Source organism: Erinaceus europaeus, chromosome 7, assembly GCF_950295315.1.
Source record: "Erinaceus europaeus chromosome 7, mEriEur2.1, whole genome shotgun sequence".
Taxonomy (NCBI): Eukaryota; Metazoa; Chordata; class Mammalia; order Eulipotyphla; family Erinaceidae; genus Erinaceus; species Erinaceus europaeus.
The window spans coordinates 960038-984284 of NC_080168.1; the positions used below are offsets into that span (position 1 = coordinate 960038).

General features: G+C 53.7%; 2 protein-coding genes across 2 annotated transcripts in view; one reads left to right on the forward strand and one right to left on the reverse strand.

The window, feature by feature from the left end:
• The window catches only part of ASB1 (ankyrin repeat and SOCS box containing 1), a 491590-nt gene that overhangs the window by 318305 nt on the left and 149038 nt on the right, over nucleotides 1-24247 (forward strand). The gene's annotated exons all lie outside the window — the stretch shown is intronic.
• On the reverse strand, nucleotides 8478-9772 carry LOC103125695 (olfactory receptor 6B2-like). The gene has a single exon (XM_007536516.2). The coding sequence runs from the start codon at nucleotides 9766-9768 to the stop codon at nucleotides 8758-8760; it is 1011 nt and encodes a 336-aa protein (XP_007536578.2). The 5' UTR covers nucleotides 9769-9772; the 3' UTR covers nucleotides 8478-8757.

Sequence of the window (24247 nt, forward strand, 5' to 3'; positions counted from 1 at the left end):
GGGCCTGGGTCTCCCTCTCCCTCTCCCCCTCACTTCCCTCCCCACCTCATTAAAATAAGTTAACTAATTAAAAGAAAGAAATAGGGCTGGGGAGACAGCATTATGGTTCTAAAAAAAGCCTCTCCTGCCTGAGGCTCTGAGGTCACAAGTTCAATTCCCAGTACCACCATCAGCCAGCGCTGAACAGGGTTATGGTAAATGAAATGAAATGAAATAACTAAACAAAGGATGGGGGTGGTTGAATGATGGGAGATTGAGAGGGTGAGTGAATGAGAGATGAATTCACAGGGACTCAGCCATTCTTGACTGGAAAAGGACATGGGGGGAGGGTGTCCTCCCAGGAGAAAGGCCCAGCTCTCTGCAGTGGGGGTGGGCTGGGCTCAGGAGTCTCCGTGTCCCCACAGTCTTGTCCCTGAGCCTGTGGCGCCTGTGGCTGGGCCCTGGGCACAGTGCAAGGGGACCCCACGTTGGCTCCAGCTCCATCAGGGTGAGCAGGAGGATCTTCCCCCATCCCGGATGTGGGGGCCCAGGGCCAGCAGCTCTGAGCACAGGGCTGTCCACCCGGAGGAAGGACACTGTCCTCCACAGATCAGGTCCAGCTGCAGACTGTCCCAGGACCCCTCCTGTTGTATGCTTTACATTGGGTTGTTCTAGCTCTCCCCCGCCAAGAAAATTGGATCAGTCCTGCTAATTTCACGGGCCCACTTGGCCCCGCCCCAAGGAACCCCGAGAGGGTTCCAGAGTTCCAGAGTTGGAGAGGGTTCCAGAGTTGCAGAGTTAGAGAGTGCTTGGCGCCGCGGGGGAAAGAGGCAGCAGAGTTCTATTTGGTGATTAGTTTGTCTTAGTTTATAAGTTGTTGTTCCTGAATAAAGAAATACAGCTTCCCTGCCCAGCCGTATGTCTCTGGTCATCTCTGTTACCCACCCGTGAAGCTAGCCCGGCCAGCTAGAGCATCCGAATTTTAACAACAAATGGCGCCCACTTGGACCTGACCTGCGCATCTCTCAGATAAGTAAAGACAATTTGGCTACCTATGCACTATGGCCTTCTCTTCTGCTTGTGAAGAGATCTCCAAAGGCCTCTGCTCTTTCTTCACGAGACTGTTTTGCTGTTTCTGGAACATTTATCTCTTGACCACTCTGTGGTTTCCACGCGCTCGGGCAAACTCAAAACAGCCAGAAGAGTCGGGAAGAGCCAGCGGGCAAGAGGCGAGGCGCGGAGCTGCCTTTTCCACCTGGTGGAACAGCCAGCCAGCCGGCTGCACCCAGACAACCCCGTGCACTGCGCCCGCAGCCCCGCAGCCCCGCAGCCCGCAGGAGGCCGACGCCAGCACACAGGAGCCCAACGCCAGCACACAAGAGCCAGATGCCAGCACACAAGAGCCCGATGCCAACACACTAGAGCCCGATGCCAACACGCTGAAACCCGATGCCAACACGCTGGAGCCTGACACCAACATGCAGGAGCCCGATGCCACCACGCAGGAGCCCAATGCCAGCACGCAGGCCAGTCCACATGAGCCAGCTCTCCACCGCGTGGCGCAGGGCACTGGACGCATGATCCCTCCACGCTGCTCAGCCACTGCGAACAGGGCAGAAGACATGGCAGGGCCATGGGGCAGGGCTGCGGCGGCCTATCATGGTCGCCACCCCTGGGCACCTCGGCCCGCACCTTCTACAAGGCTGGCCCGCCCGCCCTCATGCTATGAATTCTGGAACGATCCCAGACCTCTCGGACCCCCGGGCTCCCTGCCGAAACTGGGCACACGAGATCTCCAGCTGCCGGTCCGGTCTGAAGGCAGACAAGCTGGAGTACGCAGAGATTTGTGCAGAGATCGCAACCTGCAATTCCTAGAAGTGAAGATGCCCAAGAGACCACCACTGGACAACGCACCCCCCCCAACAACTAAGACAGTACATATCTAAATTCGTGTTTGAAATGACATGTCTTCGTAACAAAGGTTTCTCTCCTTGTGCATTAATGACCATGTTTATGTGTATGTTTAAAGTTTGGTAAACAGTAACTTTAAGGCTAAATTCTTACTAGACAAAGTTAAATGAAAAAGGTTTTCAATGTAATTCTCATAAAGATAAAATTAACTTACATTTAAAGTCTGAGGTAAAAATTAGTTAACAATCAATATATTTTAACTAAGTTGGTCTAAAGACCTGCGCACACCTAGGGTGTGCCTCCCATCTTGAATGGGTATAACAAAAGGTTAAATAGACTTGTTGATATGTAAAACTCTCCATTACCTTCTCTATTAGAAATGGTAGTTTACACAATGGCTATGCTAATTATTCTCATGCCTGAGGTTTCCTTTCCTGCGCACACCTAGGGTGTGTCTCCATCTTGAATGGGTGTAACAAAAGGTTAAAAAGACGTTGTTGATATGTAAAAGTCTCAAATTCCTTCTCTATTAGAAACGTTAGATTGTGCTATGGTTATGCTAATAAGTTTTGTTTCATAGTAAGTAAACTGCAGCCAGCTGCCTTTGGACTCTAGGCCGTTCCCCAACCCCATGCAAATGCCCATCGAGACAAGTACGCCCCCCAGAGGCAAGAAATGTTTTTTTTTAAGCTGATAAAGTTTTGCCCACAGAGGCAAAACATGGCCCCCTCAGGCCTTCCCTTGGCAGCACACTGGTTCTTGTTACTTGCTTACATATTTCTCCATGTTTGTGCCAGTTTCTTTTTTTAAAAATGCGTGTACGATATAGGTTTCTGTTCACCCCACACCCTTGATACTGTAGTCATTTAGTTAAAAAGAAAAGGGGGAATTGTTGTATGCTTTACATTGGGTTGTTCTAGCTCTCCCCCACCAAGAAAATTGGATCAGTCCTGCTAGTTTCGCGGGCCCGCTTGGCCCCACCCCAAGGAACCCCGAGAGGGTTCCAGAGTTGCAGAGTTCGAGAGTGCTTGGCGCCGCGGGGGAAAGAGGCAGCAGAGTTCTATTTGCTGATTAGTTTGTCTTAGTTTATAAATCGTTGTTCCTGAATAAAGAAATACAGCTTCCCTGCCCAGCCGTATGTCTCTGGTCGTCTCTGTTACCCGCCCGTGAAGCTAGCCCGGCCAGCTAGAGCCTCCGAATTTTAACAACACCCTCCAAGGAGGGTGTGGGGCACAGTTGGTCTAGGAGGGAGTGCTGAGCTCACAGGTCCTCAGTCCTGGGCCCCAGTGTTGTGTCCACAGCAAAGAGGAGACCAGGTCACAGGCTCACAGGCTAATTCTCACCTGGTCAGGAATAGCCCCCAGGTAAGAGCAGGTCAGAACCAGACCCCAGATGAGAGCAGGGCTGGGTCAGCCCCCAGGTGGGTCAGCCCCGCTGAGTGTGAGCAGGGCAGCTGGACTCTTCGCTGTGAGCTGCGGAGGTGGGTGGGGTGAGAACTGTGGTCTACATGCAAATGCAACGACAACAGAAACACATTTATTCATTCATTTATTAGTTCATTCATTTGTTTTACAAAGCTCTGTTCTTCTTTGGCAGATACTGGTGCTGGGGGTTGAACCCAGGAACTTTGGGGCAGGAAAGGCTTTTTGTCTCTTTTTGTTGCTGTTTCCCCAGTCTATAAAACTTAGGAAGAGACTGTAGACTGAAACTTTCTGGCTGGTGCTGCGGGAGGAAGCCTGCTAATTGGCCTTATGTGGCGAGAAAACTTGGGCGGTTGGATCGCATCAGAATAAACACATTTTTTGCTGTGTGCTAGGCTGAGCAGGGCAAGAAGTGTAGCTCCAGGCAGGGGAGACACACCTGCAGATCACAGGGCTGCTGAGGGCTTGATTGGGACACAGTCTCGTGGGGACGTGACCCCCCTAGCCCTTGAGACAGAACTCTGCACTTGGGCTGACCCCAAAGTGACTCAACAAGGGAAAATACTCTTGTTTAAATCGTCTTTATTTTATTGGATAGAGACAGCCAGAAATTGAGAGACAAGGGAGCGATAGAAAGGGAGAGACCCCTGCAGCCCTGCTTCACCACTTGTGAAGCTTTCCCCTTGCAAGTGGGGACCAGGGACTTGAACCCAGGTCCTTGTACATGATAACGTGTGCACTCAACGAGGTGTACCACCACCCGGCCCCAATACTTATTTATTTATTTATTATTGGGTAGAGACAGAGAGATTGAGAGAGGAGGGGGAGACAGAGAGAGAGACAGAGACTCCTGCAGCACTGCTTCTCCACTCGTGAAGCTTTCCCCTTAGTGGTGGGGACCGGGGGCTTGAACCTGAGTCCTTGTGCACTGTGATGTGGGTGCTGAACCAGGTGCGTCGCCACTGCCTGGCCCCAGGAAACATATTCTAAGAATTCAGGTTCTCCCTGGGGAGCCCTCCGTGGCAGCCACTCTGTGGGAGGAGCAGGAGGTAGTGTGCAGCCTCTCTTTTTGTCAGTTTGTGACAGCGAAGGTCCACAGAAGCTGACATCAGCAGGAAGCAGAGTGGGTCCATCTGCAAGGAGCTCAGGGTCATGTAGAGACAGATACAGGCAGGAGCTACCATAGGGCAGGAACATCAGCGTCCTCAGGACAAGCACAGTGTTTTCACTCTGCTAACTGACCCCACATGGCGTCGAGGGAGCTGATGGCTCTGAAGGCTGGCAGCCCACGGAGTTGCCCGTCAGGGCTGGCCGGTCGCTCAGGCGCAGGGGGAAGGCTCTGGCCTCCCCAACACCCGCCGAGCTCTGGAAACCCACGGAGCTGCCCTGCCATTAGAGTGAGTGACTAAAACCCAGTCTGTGCTCATGAAAAACAGGATATCTGGAGCCGGGCAGTAGCGCAGCGGGTTAAGTATAGGAGGTGCAGAGCACAAGGGCCGGTGTAAGGATCCGGGTTCGAGCCCCCGGCTCCCCACCTGCAGGGGGGGTCGCCTCACAAGCGGTGAAGCAGGTCTGCAGGTGTCTGTCTTTCTCTCCCCCTCTCTGTCTTCCCCTCCTCTCTCCATTTATTTCTGTCTTATCCAACAATGACGACATCAACAACAACAATAATAACTACAACAATAAAGCAACAAGGGCCACAAAAGGGAATAAATTATTAAAAAAGTAAAAAAAAAAACAAAACGAAAAACAGAATATCCAGACGTGTGTGTGAGCTCAGACGCCCCCGGCAGCTCCGCTGCCTCAGAGGCGAAAGAGAGGCTGAGAGGCACAGAGCCCGGCCGCCACTGCCTCCCTGTGCCGACACCTCAGGGCTCCGTGGCATTCAGCCCTGGGCCGCCTCCTCACCGCTTTCCATGGAACACCAGGGTTCCTCGGCCCAGCCTGGGCACTGGGGGCATGTTCCCACGAGCAGCGAGCACTCTGGGTACAGGCGACCTTGACGGTACGTGGCCACAGCAGAGAGCCCCCACCCTGCTGTCCCCGTCGGAGGGGCGGCCAGCCGTCAGCCGCAGCACGGACACTCGCTCACACCGACGGGGCAAGCGGACCGTGGACACGTGTGGCAGCGGGTGGCCTGGGGCGACCAATGCAGCAGAGCAAAGAGAAGGCTGTCTTCAACTTCACTTCTTCTCACTTTGAGTGTCCAGCATCCTTGATCCAGAAAACAATGTAGAGAGGTGGGAAGCCGGGGCATGGGCACACATACCACCATGTGCAAGGACCCGGGTTCAAGTCCCCCACCCCCACTTGTAGAGGGAAGCTTCCCGAGTGGTGGAACGGGTCAGCGGGTGTCTGTCTGTCTCCCTCTCTATCCCCCCTCTTCCCTCAATTTCTCTCTGTCCTGTTAAATAAATTAGAAAGAAAATAAATATAAGAAGAAAGGAGAGAGAGAGAGAGAGAGAGAGAAAAGAAGAGAAGAGAAAAGGGGTCAGTCAGGTGGCGGCGCACCTGATCAAGTGCTCACGGTATAGTGTGTAAGGACCTGGGTTCAAGACCCTGGTCCCACCTGCGGGGAGAAGCTTCAGGAATAGTGAAACAGGTCTAAAGTGTCTGTCTTTCTCTCTTCTCTATCTCCCCTCCTCTGATACGTGGTGTGAAGTGCTAGAACCGGCGCGAGGATCCCGGTTCGAGCCCCCGGCTCCCCACCTGCAGGGGAGTCGCTTCACAGGCGCTGAAGCAGGTCTGCAGGTGTCTGTCTTTCTCTCCCCCTCTCTGTCTTCCCCTCCTCTCTCCGTTTCTCTCTGTCCTATCCAACAACGATGACAACAATAACAACAACTGCAAGAAAACAAAGGCAACGAAAGGAAATAAATAAATAAATACTAAAAAAAAAAAGTGGGTAAAGCAAAATGTTTAAGAAGCTGGAACAAAAAGTAGGAACAGAGCAGATAAGAATAGGGATCCTAGGGTGGAAAGAAGCTGGAAAGTCTATTTTGCGTATGTGCCTGGGGGGGCCTGTGAGCGTAGTAGTGACGTCTGTGTGAGCCTGACAGCCGACGTGAACTCCAGCCGCAGCGGCTTGTTGCACCCTAAGTGGGGACGGGACTGCCCTCTGCTCGGCTGGCTGAGTGCTCTGTCTACCAGGAATGGCCGCTCAGTACTGCAACAGAACATGTCGCATCTGCAGAGAAGATGGCACTGGTCTGTGCCCCGTCACTCAGGCCTGGCCCCTCGGGCAGCTTTGTGTTCCAGGGCAGAGCGAGTGGCTGGGTGTGGGACGCTTCACGCACAGGCGCACACACCCCGCCACCCCCAGCTCATACCTGGCAGCTCCTCAGGACAGAGGGATGGACCAGAAGGCGGTCCAGGGAAGGGCTGAGACTGAGAGGGGGGCAGGGAGGGGGCCCAGCTTCAGGGGGGAGGGGTGGAGCTGGTGCCGAGAGGGGGACAGAGCCCTTCCCATCCGCAGCTGAGGGAGGTCCCCAGAAGCTCAGCAGCCTGGGGGGGGGGTGAGGGGGCAGAGAGCACCCGGGGCCCCCGGGGAAGCAGGGGGGCAGGTGGCTGGACCTGGCAGCTGACACGCAGACAGGGGCACCTGAAAGGACCCAGCTCCCAGCCCCCTTGGGTGGCCCCGTGCAGGGTAGACCTTGAGGGCTAAAGGTGGTGGCAGTGAGAGAGGGGTCCCCCGCCGGCTGGCAGCAAGATGCAGGCTCACGCATCACCCTCTGGAACCTAAAAGATGAACCTGGGGCTGTGGCTGCAGGAGAGAGGGGCCCCACCTGGGTCTGCAGCTGGGCCCTTCTGTCCCCCACGTCACGTCACTGTACCAACAGGCAGCCTGTGCCCTGCAGCTCAGGAGAGAGGTGGCTGTTTCCGCTGGACCCAGGGACTCCAGGGTGCAATTATCCCACAGGTTGGCAGCACAGCCTGTGCCAATTAGCTGGGTCCTGGGCCCATGCAGAGTCCATGCCCAGGGCCTCACAGCAACCCCACCACGTTATACAGCTCGGGACAGGGCTGTCCCTGAATCAGTCTGACCTGGGGCTGGTCCTGTCTGCTCTCCCCTGAAATGGTATTTCCTCTGCCTAGAAAGGGTCTCCAGAGACAGGCCAGCTTGGAGGGACATACCTTGGCAAATGCTGGGTCTGGGGTGGTTTTGTAAGTGGGTTGGGATTAGGCCAAGGTCAGATGAAAAGAATCATGTCACTGCTCCTGGAGACAGGAGCTACCCTGCCGCCCAGAGCTTCTGTCCCCACACCTGAGGGAAGGGCCCAGCCCTGAGCCATCCCCTGTCCGGGGCTCCTCTCTGGTCTCGCTCTGACCCTGTTCCTTCAGTATTCTCCTTCTCCTCCCCCCTCCCCCTCCTTCTCTTCCTTCTTCTTTTTGCCTGTGGGGTTATCACCATGGCTGGATGCCAGCTCTGTGAATCCACTGTTCTTGGCAGGCATTTTTTTCCCATGCTATTTGAAAGGACAGAGAGGAATTGAGAGAGATGGGGGAGATGGAGAGGGAGAGAGAAAGACAGACACCTGCAGACCTGCTTCACTACTTGTGAAGCTTCCCCCCTACAGGTGGGGGGTGGGGACTCAAACCGGGTCTTGTGTCAGTCCTTGTGCTTAGTACTGTGTGTGCTGAACTGGGTGTGCCACTGCCTGGCTCCTTGCCCAGTGTCTTTTTATTTGAGAGAAGGGGGAGGGGGAGGTAGAAGAGGAGAGACCCTACAACTCTTCCCATGGTGCTCTCTGGGTGCTGAGAGAGGAGGGACCCCACAGCCTTGACCCACTGGCCGTGGAGCTGCCCCAGTGCTGTCCATGGTGCTCCTATGTGGTGCTGGGGCTCGAACCCAAGATCGTGTGCATAGTGTGGTGTAGAAGCTACTGAGCGAGGCATCTCCTGGCCTGGACGTCGCTCCTGCACATGGTGGGACTTGCTCTGTCTCCATGAAATTTGACACACACGTCCCCTTCTGCTCAGCCCAGTTGCCTGCTAGGTCCTGGTCACAGTCCTGAGACCAGAGTCAAGGTGACTGAAGCCTAAGGTCCTTGCAGTTCCAACAAGCACTGTGCTTGTCCTAGAGCTCCCAACATGTGAGTCAAGAGCTCCATTCTTTCAAACACCACAATTTATTCAGTAAGTGGAAGTGTACAGGGGACTCCTGTGTCCTGCAGTGTCCCAAAGGGACAGGGGCAGGGGGCTCCCGATGACTGAGAGGCAGCACATCCCATCTCACTAAGACAGAGAGAGAAGAAAGGGTGGCCTTCCTCATGACACCTAGCTGGTGGGTGCCCTGAGTAGACTAAGGACCCCAGGCTTGGGAGAAACTGTTACCAGAAATATAGGACAGCCATGGTAAAGGGAAGTCCATCCTGACACATGGAATGGCCTTGTCAGCAAGGATGTCACCTGGAGGGTGTTCTGGAAGGTCAGTCACCAACTTTGTCTCCTAAGGTGGGGCCTGGCCCAGCCCTAGTGTCTTCCGCAAGGCGTCCTTAAATTCCTTGTTCCGCAGGCAGTAGATGAGGGGGTTCAAGATAGGGGTGAGGACTGTGTACAAAACAGAGATGAGCTTGTTGGAGCTGCGTGTGTCAATGGCCTGAGGCCGCACGTACATGAAGAGCAAGGCCGTGTAGAAGATGGTGACCACCGTGAGGTGGGAGGCACAGGTGGAGAAGGCTTTGCGGCGGCCACTGGCCAAGGGGATGCGCAGCACGGCCAGGGCGATGTGGCCGTACGACAGGATGGTGGCGATGAGAGGGGACACCAGGATGAGGAAGGCCAGCACAAAGTCCACCAGCTCGGCCGTGGAGAAGTCCGTGCAGGCCAGCTTGAGGATGGGGGAGATGTCACAGAAGAAGTGGTTCAGCACGTTGGAGCCACAGAACGTGGCGCTGGAGATGAAATAGACTTTGATCACGGAGATGGAGAAGCCGCTGAAGAAAGAGAAGGCCACCAGCTGCACACACAGCCCCGTGGTCATGATGCTCTGGTAGCGCAGGGGGTGGCAGATGGCCACGTAGCGGTCGTAGGCCATGGAGGCCAGCAGCACACACTCTGTGCACACGAGCGAGCTGAAGAAGTAGAGCTGGGTCATGCAGCCCACGAAGGAGATGCGTTTGCGCTGAAGCAGGAAGCCGTCCAGCATCTTGGGGATGATGTCACACACGTACCAGATCTCGATGGTGGACATGATGCCCAGGAAGTAGTACATGGGCCTGTGCAGGGCGGGGCTGGCCCACACGGTGAGGATGATGGCCAAGTTCTCCCACAGGATGAAGAGGTAGGTGAGCAGGAAGAGCAGGAAGAGGGCGGACTGCAGGCGGGGGCCCGTGGGGAAGCCCAGCAGGATGAAGGTGCTCACCTCGGTCACGTTCTCTCCCCTCATGCTGCTGCGGGGACCCAGCTCTGCAAGACATGTTGGAGAAGGTGAGGTGCTCAGGACTGGCATAGACGTCATCCCAGGGGAGCGGTTGGGCCCAGGTATAAATAGAAGCCTTAGAAGATCAGGCATAGGTAACATTTTGCCTGGTGAGAATCCCCTGAGACAACCCTGAAGGGACGGAGGTCAGTGCCTTCACCAGTTCCCAGGGATTTTAACACACACCCCTCCTGGAGTCCCATAACCCGCCTTGGGAAATAAGGTCAACATGTCCACTTCTGTATAAAAAGAATCTAAGTGGAACGACAGACAGAAATACACAGCAATTGGGGAAATGGTTCAATGAGCAGAGCACAGAATAAATGTGTCTGAAGCCCCAGGTTTAGTTCCTGTTAGCACACGTGGTAAAATGTAGTATACAAAATGGTGATCGTTTGGGCTTGTTTGAGTCTTTTCCAGTTAGCCAACATCCAGAGAACAGTGGAGTAGTGGCCTAGACAGGGACAGAAGGTGAGGGAGTCCTGGGAACAGAAGTGTTTTCTAGAATGCCTGGTGTGCTGCTAGGATAGACAAATGATTTCTCAAGAGGAAGCACCAGATGCCAGAGATGCCACCTGAAGATAGAGTGCCCATTTCCAACCAAAGTCACTGCAGCAAAAGAGCTCTCTGAGGACAAGACATCCCATAAGCAGGTGTGTCCAGGTGGTTGTAAAGCAAAGTGTAGTGTGGGTTGGGGAGACATGCAGTCCTTGTGGGTTGGGGAGGCATGCAGTGCCCAGCAATACTTACAGTTATTTGGGGGTAAAATACAAGGAAACTGGACTTAAATGCAATCCTGAGGAACCAGGGTAGTCAAGAATTATAATGACAGATGCATGAAAAATTATAAGTAGCATAATTTGGGATCATGACTACATTAAAGCGGGGGTGAGGAGGAGGCTTGTCTGGTAGAGTGCACACTTTACTATGCACCACGGACCTGGTAGGAGCCCTCAGTCACCACATGGAGCGTCCGCACTGTGAAGTTGGGTGGGATGGAAGGAGACACCTCACAAGAGATGAAGCAATGCAGTAGTGTCTTTTTCTCTGTGTCTCTCTCTCCATCTCTATTACCACTACCTTAGGGGAAAAAAAGGACTCACGTGTTTGATGGAGTACTGCAGGTGTGGAGTCTCAGTGATAACCCTGACATGAAAGCAGGTAAATTATAGTATTGGGAAGTATGTCAATTCTATAACTGTTGAGACACTGATAAACATGGGAATAAAGGAAACATGAGCTCGCCATCTGGAGACATGGCCATGAAGTAGCAACTGTTTTCGTAGTTCTTGAAAGAACTATGAGTTCAACAGAAGTCATCAGTCTTATCAAATGAGAACTGAGACTCCTGAAGAAACTACTTAGACAGTGGCCGTGTGTGTGTGTGTGTGTGTGTGTGTGTGAGAGAGAGAGAGAGAGAGAGAGAGAGAGAGAGAGACGAGTAGGTGGAGAAAAAGGAGCAGGAGAAACATCCAGTATGGAAGAAAGCATGCTTACCCACCACTGGTGACATCTTGCAGCTACACAGTGAGAACAGTACCATGGAAGAGCTGAGAAGCTCTGGGCTCTTATTCCCTGACCTCAGGGAAACTAGGTGCCAAGTTGCTCAAAAAAGACCCTTGGAAAGGATTTATTTGGCTGAAAACTGACAATGATGCCATACAGTCTGTCCCTGCCCTCAAGGAGATCTATGGGAAATTCTTTCTAGGCAGTGAGCTGAACTAGGAAAGTGAGTTGAGTTCCTTCAAGTGCACAAGGGGGAAAACAGATTCTACATAGCTAGTTCACAGAAGTCTGGGTGCAGGCTCCAGGGCATCGGTACAGTCAGATCATTTCCTTGGGAATACCTCCCATTCCCTCTGCATCAGTACATGAAGAGAAAGGGAACCCAAATTCTCAGTCTCAATGTCACCTACTGACTGGCCATGGAGTAGCATGTCATGATAACCCCAGAGGAAACAGTCAACTGCCTAAAGCAACACTTAAGATGAGACTACAGAAATAAATCACCATAGAAGAACCCCAGGAGTATACGGAACCAGAAGATTTATCAGATAAACAATTTAGAAGATTAATTGTGAGGGAAATTAAAAGAATCTCAACTTAAGATAAAAAATGCATTTAGGATCTGAGAGGTTCTATCAGTAGGGCTAGAGAAACATACAAGAAAAATCCCAAACAGAATGTCAGGGTGTGAAGGACACTCTGATTGCATATCAGACACAAATGGCAAGTGTAGGAAGTTGAGTCAATGAGACAGAGGAGAGAATATCAAGAGTAGCACATATAGTGAAATACTCTGAATTTAAAGATGGTGGATGGGGGGAAGGTTAGAAAAAAAAATAAAGCAACTCTTCATAAAATAGAAGAGTGACTTAGGAAGAGAGAGTTATAAGACTGCCAGAGAAGAGAGAGTGAGGAGAGGCAAATCCAGCAGAAAATTGACAGCAGAAAAAAAAAAAAAATCCACGCCTACTCAATGCTCAGAGCATAGACATCCAGGAAGCTGAGAGAACACCCAAATGTCTGAATTCAAAATGACCCACATCAAGACACATCACTGTAAAACTACCAGATCTCAGGGTAAAGGAAACATTTCCTGCTGCTAGGGAAGAGAAGAACACAACATACAAAGAGAGGGATGCGCGATGCCATTCTGACTTCTCTGGGCAGACAACCTCACCAGTGTGTCCTGAAACCTCGTCTTTCCAGAGCCGTGCCCCACTAGGGAAAGACAGAAACAGGCTGGGGTATGAATCCTCCTGCCAACATCCACGTCCCGTGGAGAAGCAATTACAGAAGCCAGAACTCCTACCTTTTGCACTCCAAAAACAACCTTGACCCATACTCCCAGCAGGGGAGAAGTGAGAGGAGGAAGAGAAGAGGGCCCTGAACTCCAGCCTCATCAGCACCCAGGGAGAGAGGAGGAAAAGGAGGGGGACATTTGGAGGCAGTAACATTGTGGCTCAGAGGGGAAGAGGTTGGGGTAAGGAAGGAAAATGGGGCAACTATGTATCAGTGTGGACAGATAGTTAACCCAAGTGCCGGCTTGCAGTGGGGGACTGAAGATTCAGAACCCTGAGGGTGGAAATTGAGTGGGTTTATACTCCTGTTGACATGTAATTTTGTAAATCAATATTAAATCACTAGTAGAATTTTTTTTTTTTTTTAAAGGGAGGCCAGGCTTTCATCAGACTTCTGATCACAAACTCTAGAGGCGATGAAAAAGTGGATTGACCGCTCTGGGCAGACGACCTCCCCAGTGTGTCCTGGAGCCTCCCCTCCCCAGAGCCCTGCCCCACTAGGGACAGACAGACACTGGCTGGGGGTGTGGATCCACCTGCCAACACCCATGTCCAGTGGAGAAGCAGTGACAGAAACCAGACCTCCCACCTCCTGCTCCCCATAAAGAATTTGGGTCCATGCCCCCAGAGGGGGAGAAATGTCAGGGGGGGATGCCCAGAGGGCTCTGAACTCCAATTTAATCAGGACCCGGAGAGAGAAGAGGGAAAAGGAAGAGCATTCAGAAGTAGTAACAGGTATAGGTGTGACTTAGAAAAGAGAAGGCAGGACCACAGTGAAACGTGGGCAAACAGGGACCCCATGGTGCTCACCTGGCTGAGCACATGTTATAATGTGCAGAGACCTGGGTTTGAGCCTCCACGCCCCACCTTCAGGGGGAAAGCTTTGGTAAAGCAGTGCTGCAGGTCTCTCTCTCTCTCTCCTCCTATCCACTCTCTCGATTTCTGACTGTCTTTATTCAGTAAAAGAGAATAAAAGGGCAGGGGCAGATATATATAAATACAGACAGCTATAGGAATAATAGTCAACTCATATCTGTGAGCTTGGGAGAACCACGGCAGTTTCCCATGGAGGGAACAAGGACGCAGCACTCTGGTGGTGGGAGCAGTGTGGGATTATACCCCTGTTATCTCATAATTGTGTAAGTCAATATTAAATCACTAGTAAAAATAAGTGGAATATTGGGAATTGAAACGCATGAACTTGCAAAGAAAAAAAGGTGACCAAATCTTCTCTAAGATTCTGTGAGAACATTGGGAGAGGGAGGTCACAGATATTGGCTGGGGGTGTGTGTGTGGAAATATATCCATGTAAACATATAGCCTCCCAAACAATTATCGAATCACTAGCAAAAAGAAGGCATGTGAGCACAGCAGATAGAGAACAACCAGTGACAGGCGGGAGAAGTGACTGCGGAGACAGTTAATGGAAGAGGGTGAACTCCTATGGCCAACAGGAAAAGACTGACAGCTCAGGGAAAAAAAAAAGAGTCATTTCTATAATTTCTGTAAGATGCAAAGGAAGCCAGGGAGGTTGGAATCACATACTCTGTACAGAATATTGAATAGGAAGATATGATTTCAGAATTCACATGTCACTATATAAAAGTCAACATGAGTCAGTTCTGTTTCTGAACATTTTAGTGGTGAGAATCCAGCTCTGCGGGAAGAAGAAATAGTCAGACATGAGTCAGAAAACAGCTCACCTGAACTGTGTTTGATGTGTGTGACCTTGCTCTGAGCCTGGTCCCCATCACACGGAGGGACACGTTGGTGCTGTGGTGTCTTTCCCTCTGTCTCTGATTATTATTACTATTATCTTTATTTACTGAATAGAGACAGTTAGAAGTCAAGGGGGTAGTAGGGAGATGGAGAGGGAGAGAGACAGAGAGACACCTACAGACCTGCTTCACCAGGCACAAAGCTTCCCTCCTGCAGGTGGGAACCTGGTGTTTGGACCTGGGCTCTTGTGCATTATAACACGTGTGTTCAACCAGGTGCACGACCACCTGGCCCCTCTGTCTCTGTTTTCTGTATATATCTATATATAAATGCAAATGAAATGTCGGTCTAAAGTGGTGAAAGCCAGGCGATGACAAAAGAAACAGGAAAAAGAAGTAGCAAGAGAAAGCGGAGAGATGGGCTTTAACGCCCTTAGTCACTCCCAGATTTCAGAGCAAGAGCAGTGGAGAACGAGGAATTTCAGACTCATGTCATCGGCCGTGCTCCTTTGAGGGCTACTGTACTATTACCTTGAGAAAAACAGAAGGACTGACACTCCATTCTTGTTCACAGGACTATAGACATTTGGGGCAAGCGCTCTGTTAACAGCACAAAGAGTCAAACATGACTACAAAAGACAAATCCCACATTTCCCCAACCACCCCCACTTCTGAACATCGCTGGAAGAAAACTCTGAGCTCAGTTAACATTGCTGGGAACACAATTCCCAACCAGATGGAAAAGGGCCTTTCACCAAAGAAATTAGAACTACAGTTCTAAATGTGAAGAAGGACAACAGTGAATACACTGCAAATACAAGTTGGCATTTTTACGGCACTAAGTGTGTTTGTTTGTTTGTTTATTGCTACCAGATTGTCACTGGGGCTTGGTGGCTACACAAAGAATCCACCTCCTCCAGTGGCCACTTTTTCCTTCTTTATTTGATGGAACAAAGAGAAGCTGAGAGGGGAGGGGAAGAGAGCCGGAGAGATGCCTGCCACCCTGCTTCAGCGCTAGTGGGGTGCTTACCCTGCAGGTGGGGACCAGGGGCTTGAACCGAGGTCCTTGTTCACGGTAATCTGTGTTCTCAGCTGGGTGCACCACTGTCTGAGCCCTAAATAAAATCTTTAAAAAAAAACAAATGAACCGTAACAACATCTAGAAATTTGAATCTGGGTCCTTGTACATAGCAGCGTGTGCGACCAGTGTGCCACCACCTGGCCCCAAATGTTTTTACGTCCGTTTTATTGTCATTATTGTTATTTTAACAAATTACTTTCACTTTTTCTTTTAAAATTTTTTATTATCTTTCTTTATTGGATAGAGACAGTCAGAAATCTAGAAGGAAGGGAGAGATACAAAGAGAGACAGAGAGACACCTGAAGACCTGTTTCACCACTTGAAAGCTTGCCCCCTGCAGGTGGGGGCTGGGGGCTCGAACCTAGGTTCTTGTGCACTGTAACATGTGCGCTCAACCAGGTGCGTCACCACCCGGCCTCATGTTTTTACTTTTATTCCACAAAGAAAGAAAAATAAAGGGGCTGGGGGGGGGGGAAGCTTTCTGAGCGGTGAAGCAGGGCTGCAGTCTCTCTGTCTCTCTCCCTCGATGTCATTCGCTTTCCTCTTAATTTCTGGTTGTCTCTATCCAATAAATAAATATTGTTAAAAAAGTTTTTAAACAAGAAAGAAAAACAATCCATATGAATCCCAGGCAGCGGCTTGGAGGCAGAGTGCAGGGCTCGCGTGCGGTCTTGGTTTGACCCCCTGTACCCCCTGTGCCTGAGCGATGCTCTGATTCAATTCTCTCAAGTGAGTAAATATGTAACCCATTTTCAGAAGAGAAATTAAAAGGCATCCAATTGAAAATGTCGTGAGATAATTAAGTAAATCCAAGAAAATCAGGTAGAAGTTGACAAAAAAAAAAAAGCGATGTTATCTGATTAGGAAGCAGAATGGGGCAATTAGCAGCAGGAGCTGACAGACTGTCAAGCTGGGCTGAGAAGAGGCTGGCGCAGACAGCACACACAGCTGCCGTTCTCATCAGCAGGGAAAGCCCCGATTTGGTGCTAAAATCAGAGCCACAGAGAGTCAACAGATTTCTGGAGAACCTGCAGCGCACAAATGCTGTGCGGTCCTTTTGATAAACAATATGCAGAGGGGGAGATTCAAGGAATGAAGGGCTCCCTGAGGCCGACGACGGGATCATTCAGATCAGTGGCAGCAGATAGCCAGGCCTCAGGCGGAGGCCGCAGAGAGGAACCCGGGCCCAGGCACCTCACCTGTGCCCGCCTGGCATTCAGGCCACGCTGCTCAGCTACCCACAGGCATGGCACGTCCTTCCCAGAGAAGGCAGGAAGCAGCGGCTTCACAAGCAAAACCCTAACCATGCCTGCAACCGAGGTGAGCTCTGGGCCAAGGCTGCCATGTGTTCCTTCTTCTTCCAAAATATTGTTCTCTCGTCATTTTATTCAGGAGATAATGAATTTTGGTACGGTCGTTGACACACAGATACAGTCTCTCATCACCCTGTGACAGACAGACGTCTGCTGAACACTCCAACTCAGTCCTTTCCACCGCCACACACCACACACCACACGCTCTATATTATTATTATTGGGCAGGACAGAGAGAGATGGAGAGGGGAGGGGGAGAGAGAGAGGTGGAGAGAGACAGAGAGACACCGGCTATATTTGATTCACCACTTCTGAAACTTCCTCCTTGCAAGTGGGGGGGCAGAGGCTTGAACCCAGGTTCTTGAGCATAGTAACGTGTGTGTTTAATTAAGCAGGTGAGACACTGCCCGGCTTCTTTCTTTTACAATTTAGTTACAAAACTGAGGCAAAATGCCAACAGACAGAGCCCAGGAGCAGGTGGGCAGACAGAGAGCCACCCCATCTGCTCCGTCTCAGCTGAAGGGGACATCAAGGTCAGAAAATCTGTGTACACGGACGCACGCCTGCCTGGCAAGGCTGGGGGTTTTCAGTAAGAAGAGCTCCATGTTCTCCTCCTCTCTTCCTCCCTTTCTTCCTTCTTTTTTTCTTCCTTCCATACTTTTTTTTTTTTTAGAATTTTTAAAATAATTTTAAACTGATTATTGGATAGAGATAGAGAGAAATTGAGATGGGGAGAGGGAAAGAAATAGAGACACCTGCAGCCCTGCTTCACCACTTGTGAAGCTTCCTTCCTACAGGTGGGGACTGGGGGCTTGAATCTGGGTCCTTGTGCTTAGTAATATGTGTGCTTAACTAGGTGCTCTACCACCCAGCTCTCCCTCCCTCCCTCCCTTCCATCCTCCCTCCCTTCCTTCCTCCCTCCCTTCCTTCCTTCTTCCTTCATCAGGCACTGTTTCTCTGATATGAGAGAGAAGAGCAAACAAGGAAAAATGCTTGGAAGTAGCAATAGGTGAGGTTTGACATAGAAAGGAAGAAGGGGGACTGTAAAAAACAAATGGGATAGATGGAAAAGGGCTGGGGGTGGGGATCCACCTGCCAACACCCATGTCCAGTGGAGAAATGATGACAGAAGCCAGAACTCTCACCTTCTGCTCCCCATAAAGATCCTAGGTCCATCCTCCTAGAGGGATAAAGAACAGGGAAGCTTCCAATGGAGGGGATGGGACATGGAGCTCAGTTCCAGCTCTGGTGGTGAGAACTATGTGGAATTGGACCCCTCTTATCCTATGGTCTTGTCAGTCATTACTAAATAACTAATAAAAATAATTAAAAACTGGTCAAAAATAGATACAGATAGATGATGATGGAGAGAAAGTGAACCCTGCTGGCCCAGCCTGGCACTGGCTCCTCCATCCTGTGTCCCCCTGTGTCTCAGGACAGCTGTCACTCCCCACCCACGTCCCAGCCTGCACGACGGGCACTGTCACCCGCTTAGAGTGGCTTCCTGAGTCCTCTGACCCCTCTCCACAAGCCGGAGGCTGACTAGAGGTGGTCTGGGGGGGGGGTGTCCCCAGAATCTAGGGCCCCAGCATCCTCCTTGGGGTCAGATGGCGGGTGAGGGGCCTGGGGACACCCCCAGCTACGTCCCTACCTGCTCTGCTTGGCAGAAGCAGCCCGGCTCTGAGAGGGGACTGTCCTGCTAGGGTCCCCACGCCCACTGGGACCAGGCTGTTTGGGGGGTGAGGAGGGCAGGTTGAGTGTTTGTGAGAGGGACAGCAGAGAGGATCCAGGTGGACAGGGTGCTGGCCTCTTGTGTGGGGGTCTCGGGGTCTGGGGCTCAGATGGCTGGGGTGTGGAGACAGGGTGCAGGGTGAGGGCCAGGGAGAGGGCCAGGGACCCCTTACCTTGTGAAGTCAGGGCCCGACTCCCTCTGACACCGAGGTCCCCCGCCCGGCCCGGGGAGGCAGGCTGCCGGGGGCTGGCCTTGGGGTGCCCGGCACACAGTGGGTGACCCCCCTAGCCTCCAGGAGAGGGGACCAGAGGCCGGCCTGGTGTCACTGTCATGGAGCTGTCCCTCAGGCAGCCTGGCCAGCTCTGAGCCTGAGCCCAGGCTGGTTTAGAGGGATGCTTGGCTCCCTGCTGCTCCCCGGGGACTCCAGGGCCAATTACCGGGCTGTCACTGCCCACACCACCAATTAGCCTGGGCCGACCTCAGGACTCTGACCGCCCCGCCCAGCAAGAATCCGGGTCCTTGCTCAGTCCCTCCTGTCCCCTCAGTGCCGCCCCATCAAGACCTCTGGACAGGGACAAGTGGGATCTTCACTTGGGGACAGAGTTTTTGTTTGTTTTTATATTATATCTTTTGAAATTATTCGTTTATTTAATTTTTTGAGAGAGGCAGAGAAAGACACAGACACACCTGCTTCTATCTGGCTGATGGTGGTGCTGGGGATCAAACCTGCATGCTTGGCACCTCACGCAGGAGAGTCTCTTACATAACCATTATGCTGTCTTCCCAGCCCTTTACTATATTTATATAATAATAATAATGATTATTATTACATTCACCAGAGCACTGCTCCACTCTGGCTTATGGTGGTGTGGAGCATTGAACCTGGGACTATAAAGCCTCAGGCCTGAGAGTCAATTTGCATAACCATTATGCTTCCTACCCCTCCCATTATATCTTAAAATTTTTTGTTATTATCTTTTTTTAAATATATTTTTTAATTAATTTATTTATTCCATTTTGTTGCCCTTGTTGCTTTACTGTTGTAATTATTATTGTTGTCTGTCTTCGTTGTTGGATAGGACAGAGAGAAATGGAGAGAGGAGGGGAAGACAGAGAGGGGGAGAGAAAGACAGACACCTGCAGACCTGCTTCACCACCTGTGAAGTGACTCCCCTGCAGGTGGGGAGCCAGGGGCTCAAACCAGGATCCTTCTGCCAGTCTTTGCACTTTGCGCCATGTGCGCTTAAGCCGCTGCGCTACCGCCCGACTCCCTGTTATTGTCTTTATTTATTGAATAGCGACAGCCAGAAATTGAGAGGGAAGGGGGAGATAGAGAGGAAGAGAGACAGAGACACCTGCAGCCCTGCTTCACCACTTGTGAAGCCTCCCTCCTGAAGGTGGTGATTCGGGGCTCGAACTCTGGGCGTGGGGGCATGGATCAGGGGACAAGGAGCCCCTGCTGAGCCCACAGGCCTGCACTGGCCTCACGCCAGCACCCTGCAAAGCCCCCATCCCCGTCCCAGGCTGTGGAGATGTGCAGTGGCCATGCACGGATTTGCATGTTCAATCCCAGACAGCTCCCACAGCCAGATCTCAGCGGGGCTCTGGACAAAAAACAAGCGATTTCCCGGTTCTGCATAACAGATGTCAGCTACGTACTCTTTTTATTTTCATTTTATTTTTTATTAGTGATTTAATAACAATGAACAAGACTGTAGGATACCAGGGGTCCAATCCCACACAGTTCCCATCACGAAAGTTCTGTGTCCCATCCCCTCCATTGGAAGCTTCCCTGTTCTTTATCCCTCTGGGAGTCTGGCCCCAAATTCTCTACAGGGAGCAGAAGATGGAGGTCTGGCTTCTGTCATTGCTTCTCCACTGGACATGGGTGTTGGCAGGTGGATCCACACACCCAGTCTGCTGCTCTCTTTCCCTAGTGGGGCAGGGCTCTGGGGAGGGGAGGCTCCAGGACACATGGGTGAAGGCGTCTGCCCAGGGAGGTCAGGATGGCATCGTGAACAGTGTCTGCAGCTTGGTGGTCGCTGTCTCTCCAGAAGCCGTGAGCAGAGCCTCTGGGAGCGTCTGAGTCCCGTCGAGCTGAGTGCTGGGTACCACGGCTTCACTTTCCGGGCTAGTGAAGAATTCCTATTCTGCCAGAATTTAGTTCTCTCTGCTCTAGATTTCCTGATATGTTTAATTGGTATCTTTTCTTTTTTTTATTTAATTTTTAAAAATATTTATTTATTTTTTGTTGCCCTTGTTTTGTTGTTGTAGTTATTATTGTTGTTGTTATTGATGTCGTCATTGTTGGATAGGACAGAGAGAAGTGGAGAGAGGAGGGGAAAACAGAGAGGGGGAGAGAAAGACAGACACCTGCAGACCTGCTTCACCACCTGTGAAGCGATTCCCCTGCAGATGGGGAGCCAGGGGCTCAAACCCAGGTCCTTATGTAATGAAATGCCTGCCCACCCTCCATGGGCTGCCTGGGTGCTGTGCATAGTGCTGAAAGAGGAGAGACCCCAAGCCCTGCCCACCCTCCATGAGGCTCCCTGGGTGCTGTGCCTGGTGCTGAGAGAGGAGACACCCCACAGCCCTGCCCACCCTCCATGGGCACCCTGGGTGCTGTGCAGGGTGCTGAGAGAGGAGACACCCCACAGCCCTGCCCACCCTCCATGGGCTCCCTGGGTGCTGTGCAGGGTGCTGAGAGAGGAGAGACCCCACAGCCCTGCCCACCCTCCATGGGCTCCCTGGGTGCTGTGCCTGGTGCTGAGAGAGGAGAGACCCCACAGCCCTGCCCACCCTCCATGGGGCTCCCTGGGTGCTGTGCAGGGTGCTGAGAGAGGACAGACCCCACAGCCCTGCCCACCCTCCATGGGCTCCCTGGGTTCTGTGCCTGGTGCTGAGAGAGGAGAGACCCCACAGCCCTGCCCACCCTCCATGGGCTCCCTGGGTGCTGTGCAGGGTGCTGAGAGAGGAGAGACCCCACAGCCCTGCCCACCCTCCATGGGCTCCCTGGGTGCTGTGCAGGGTGCTGAGAGAGGAGAGACCCCACAGCCCTGCCCACCCTCCATGGGCTCCCTGGGTGCTGTGCAGGGTGCTGAGAGAGGAGACACCCCACAGCCCTGCCCACCCTCCATGGGCTCCCTGGGTGCTGTGCAGGGTGCTGAGAGAGGAGAGACCCCACAGCCCTGCCCACCTTCCATGGGGCTCCCTGGGTGCTGTGTAGGGTGCTGAGAGAGGAGACACCCCACAGCCCTGCCCACCTTCCATGGGGCTCCCTGGGTGCTGTGTAGGGTGCTGAGAGAGGAGACACCCCACAGCCCTGCCCACCTTCCATGGGGCTCCCTGGGTGCTGTGTAGGGTGCTGAGAGAGGAGACACCCCACAGCCCTGCCCACCCTCCATGGGGCTCCCTGGGTGCTGTGCAGGGTGCTGAGAGAGGAGAGACCCCACAGCCCTGCCCACCTTCCATGGGCTCCCTGGGTGCTGTGCCTGGTGCTGAGAGAGGAGAGACCCCACAGCCCTGCCCACCCTCCATGGGCTCCCTGGGTGCTGTGCCTGGTGCTGAGAGAGGAGACACCCCACAGCCCTGCCCACCTTCCATGGGCTCCCTGGGTGCTGTGCAGGGTGCTGAGAGAGGAGACACCCCACAGCCCTGCCCACCCTCCATGGGCTCCCTGGGTGCTGTGCAGGGTGCTGAGAGAGGAGACACCCCACAGCCCTGCCCACCCTCCATGGGCTCCCTGGGTGCTGTGCCTGGTGCTGAGAGAGGAGACACCCCACAGCCCTGCCCACCTTCCATGGGCTCCCTGGGTGCTGTGCAGGGTGCTGAGAGAGGAGACACCCCACAGCCCTGCCCACCCTCCATGGGCTCCCTGGGTGCTGTGCAGGGTGCTGAGAGAGGAGACACCCCATAGCCCTGCCCACCCTCCATGGGGCTCCCTGGGTGCTGTGCAGGGTGCTGAGAGAGGAGAGACCCCACAGCCCTGCCCACCCTCCATGGGCTCCCTGGGTGCTGTGCAGGGTGCTGAGAGAGGAGACACCCCACAGCCCTGCCCACCCTCCATGGGCTCCCTGGGTGCTGTGCCTGGTGCTGAGAGAGGAGACACCCCACAGCCCTGCCCACCTTCCATGGGGCTCCCTGGGTGCTGTGCCTGGTGCTGAGAGAGGAGAGACCCCACAGCCCTGCCAACCCTCCATGGGGCTCCCTGGGTGCTGTGCAGGGTGCTGAGAGAGGAGACACCCCACAGCCCTGCCCACCCTCCATGGGCTCCCTGGGTGCTGTGCAGGGTGCTGAGAGAGGAGACACCCCACAGGCCTGCCCACCCTCCATGGGCTCCCTGGGTGCTGTGCAGGGTGCTGAGAGAGGAGAGACCCCACAGCCCTGCCCACCCTCCATGGGCTCCCTGGGTGCTGTGCCTGGTGCTGAGAGAGGAGAGACCCCACAGCCCTGCCCACCCTCCATGGGCTCCCTGGGTGCTGTGCCTGGTGCTGAGAGAGGAGACACCCCACAGCCCTGCCCACCTTCCATGGGCTCCCTGGGTGCTGTGCAGGGTGCTGAGAGAGGAGACACCCCACAGCCCTGCCCACCCTCCATGGGCTCCCTGGGTGCTGTGCAGGGTGCTGAGAGAGGAGACACCCCACAGCCCTGCCCACCCTCCATGGGCTCCCTGGGTGCTGTGCAGGGTGCTGAGAGAGGAGACACCCCACAGCCCTGCCCACCCTCCATGGGCTCCCTGGGTGCTGTGCCTGGTGCTGAGAGAGGAGACACCCCACAGCCCTGCCCACCTTCCATGGGCTCCCTGGGTGCTGTGCAGGGTGCTGAGAGAGGAGACACCCCACAGCCCTGCCCACCCTCCATGGGCTCCCTGGGTGCTGTGCAGGGTGCTGAGAGAGGAGACACCCCACAGCCCTGCCCACCCTCCATGGGCTCCCTGGGTGCTGTGCCTGGTGCTGAGAGAGGAGACACCCCACAGCCCTGCCCACCCTCCATGGGCTCCCTGGGTGCTGTGCCTGGTGCTGAGAGAGGAGACACCCCACAGCCCTGCCCACCCTCCATGGGCTCCCTGGGTGCTGTGCAGGGTGCTGAGAGAGGAGACACCCCACAGCCCTGCCCACCCTCCATGGGCTCCCTGGGTGCTGTGCCTGGTGCTGAGAGAGGAGAGACCCCACAGCCCTGCCCACCCTCCATGGGGCTCCCTGGGTGCTGTGCCTGGTGCTGAGAGAGGAGACACCCCACAGCCCTGCCCACCCTCCATGGGGCTCCCTGGGTGCTGTGCCTGGTGCTGAGAGAGGAGACACCCCACAGCCCTGCCCACCCTCCATGGGGCTCCCTGGGTGCTGTGTAGGGTGCTGAGAGAGGAGAGACCCCACAGCCCTGCCCACCCTCCATGGGCTCCCTGGGTGCTGTGCAGGGTGCTGAGAGAGGAGACACCCCACAGCCCTGCCCACCCTCCATGGGGCTCCCTGGGTGCTGTGCAGGGTGCTGAGAGAGGAGAGACCCCACAGCCCTGCCCACCCTCCATGGGCTCCCTGGGTGCTGTGCAGGGTGCTGAGAGAGGAGAGACCCCACAGCCCTGCCCACCCTCCATGGGCTCCCTGGGTGCTGTGCCTGGTGCTGAGAGAGGAGACACCCCACAGCCCTGCCCACCCTCCATGGGCTCCCTGGGTGCTGTGCTGGGTGCTGAGAGAGGAGACACCCCACAGCCCTGCCCACCCTCCATGGGCTCCCTGGGTGCTGTGCAGGGTGCTGAGAGAGGAGAGACCCCACAGCCCTGCCCACCTTCCATGGGGCTCCCTGGGTGCTGTGCCTGGTGCTGAGAGAGGAGACACCCCACAGCCCTGCCCACCCTCCATGGGGCTCCCTGGGTG

Coding starts and splice junctions, on each gene's coding strand:
- LOC103125695 (XM_007536516.2), bottom strand. CDS start 9,768: ATGACGTCTATGCCAGTCCTGAGCACCTCACCTTCTCCAACATGTCTT.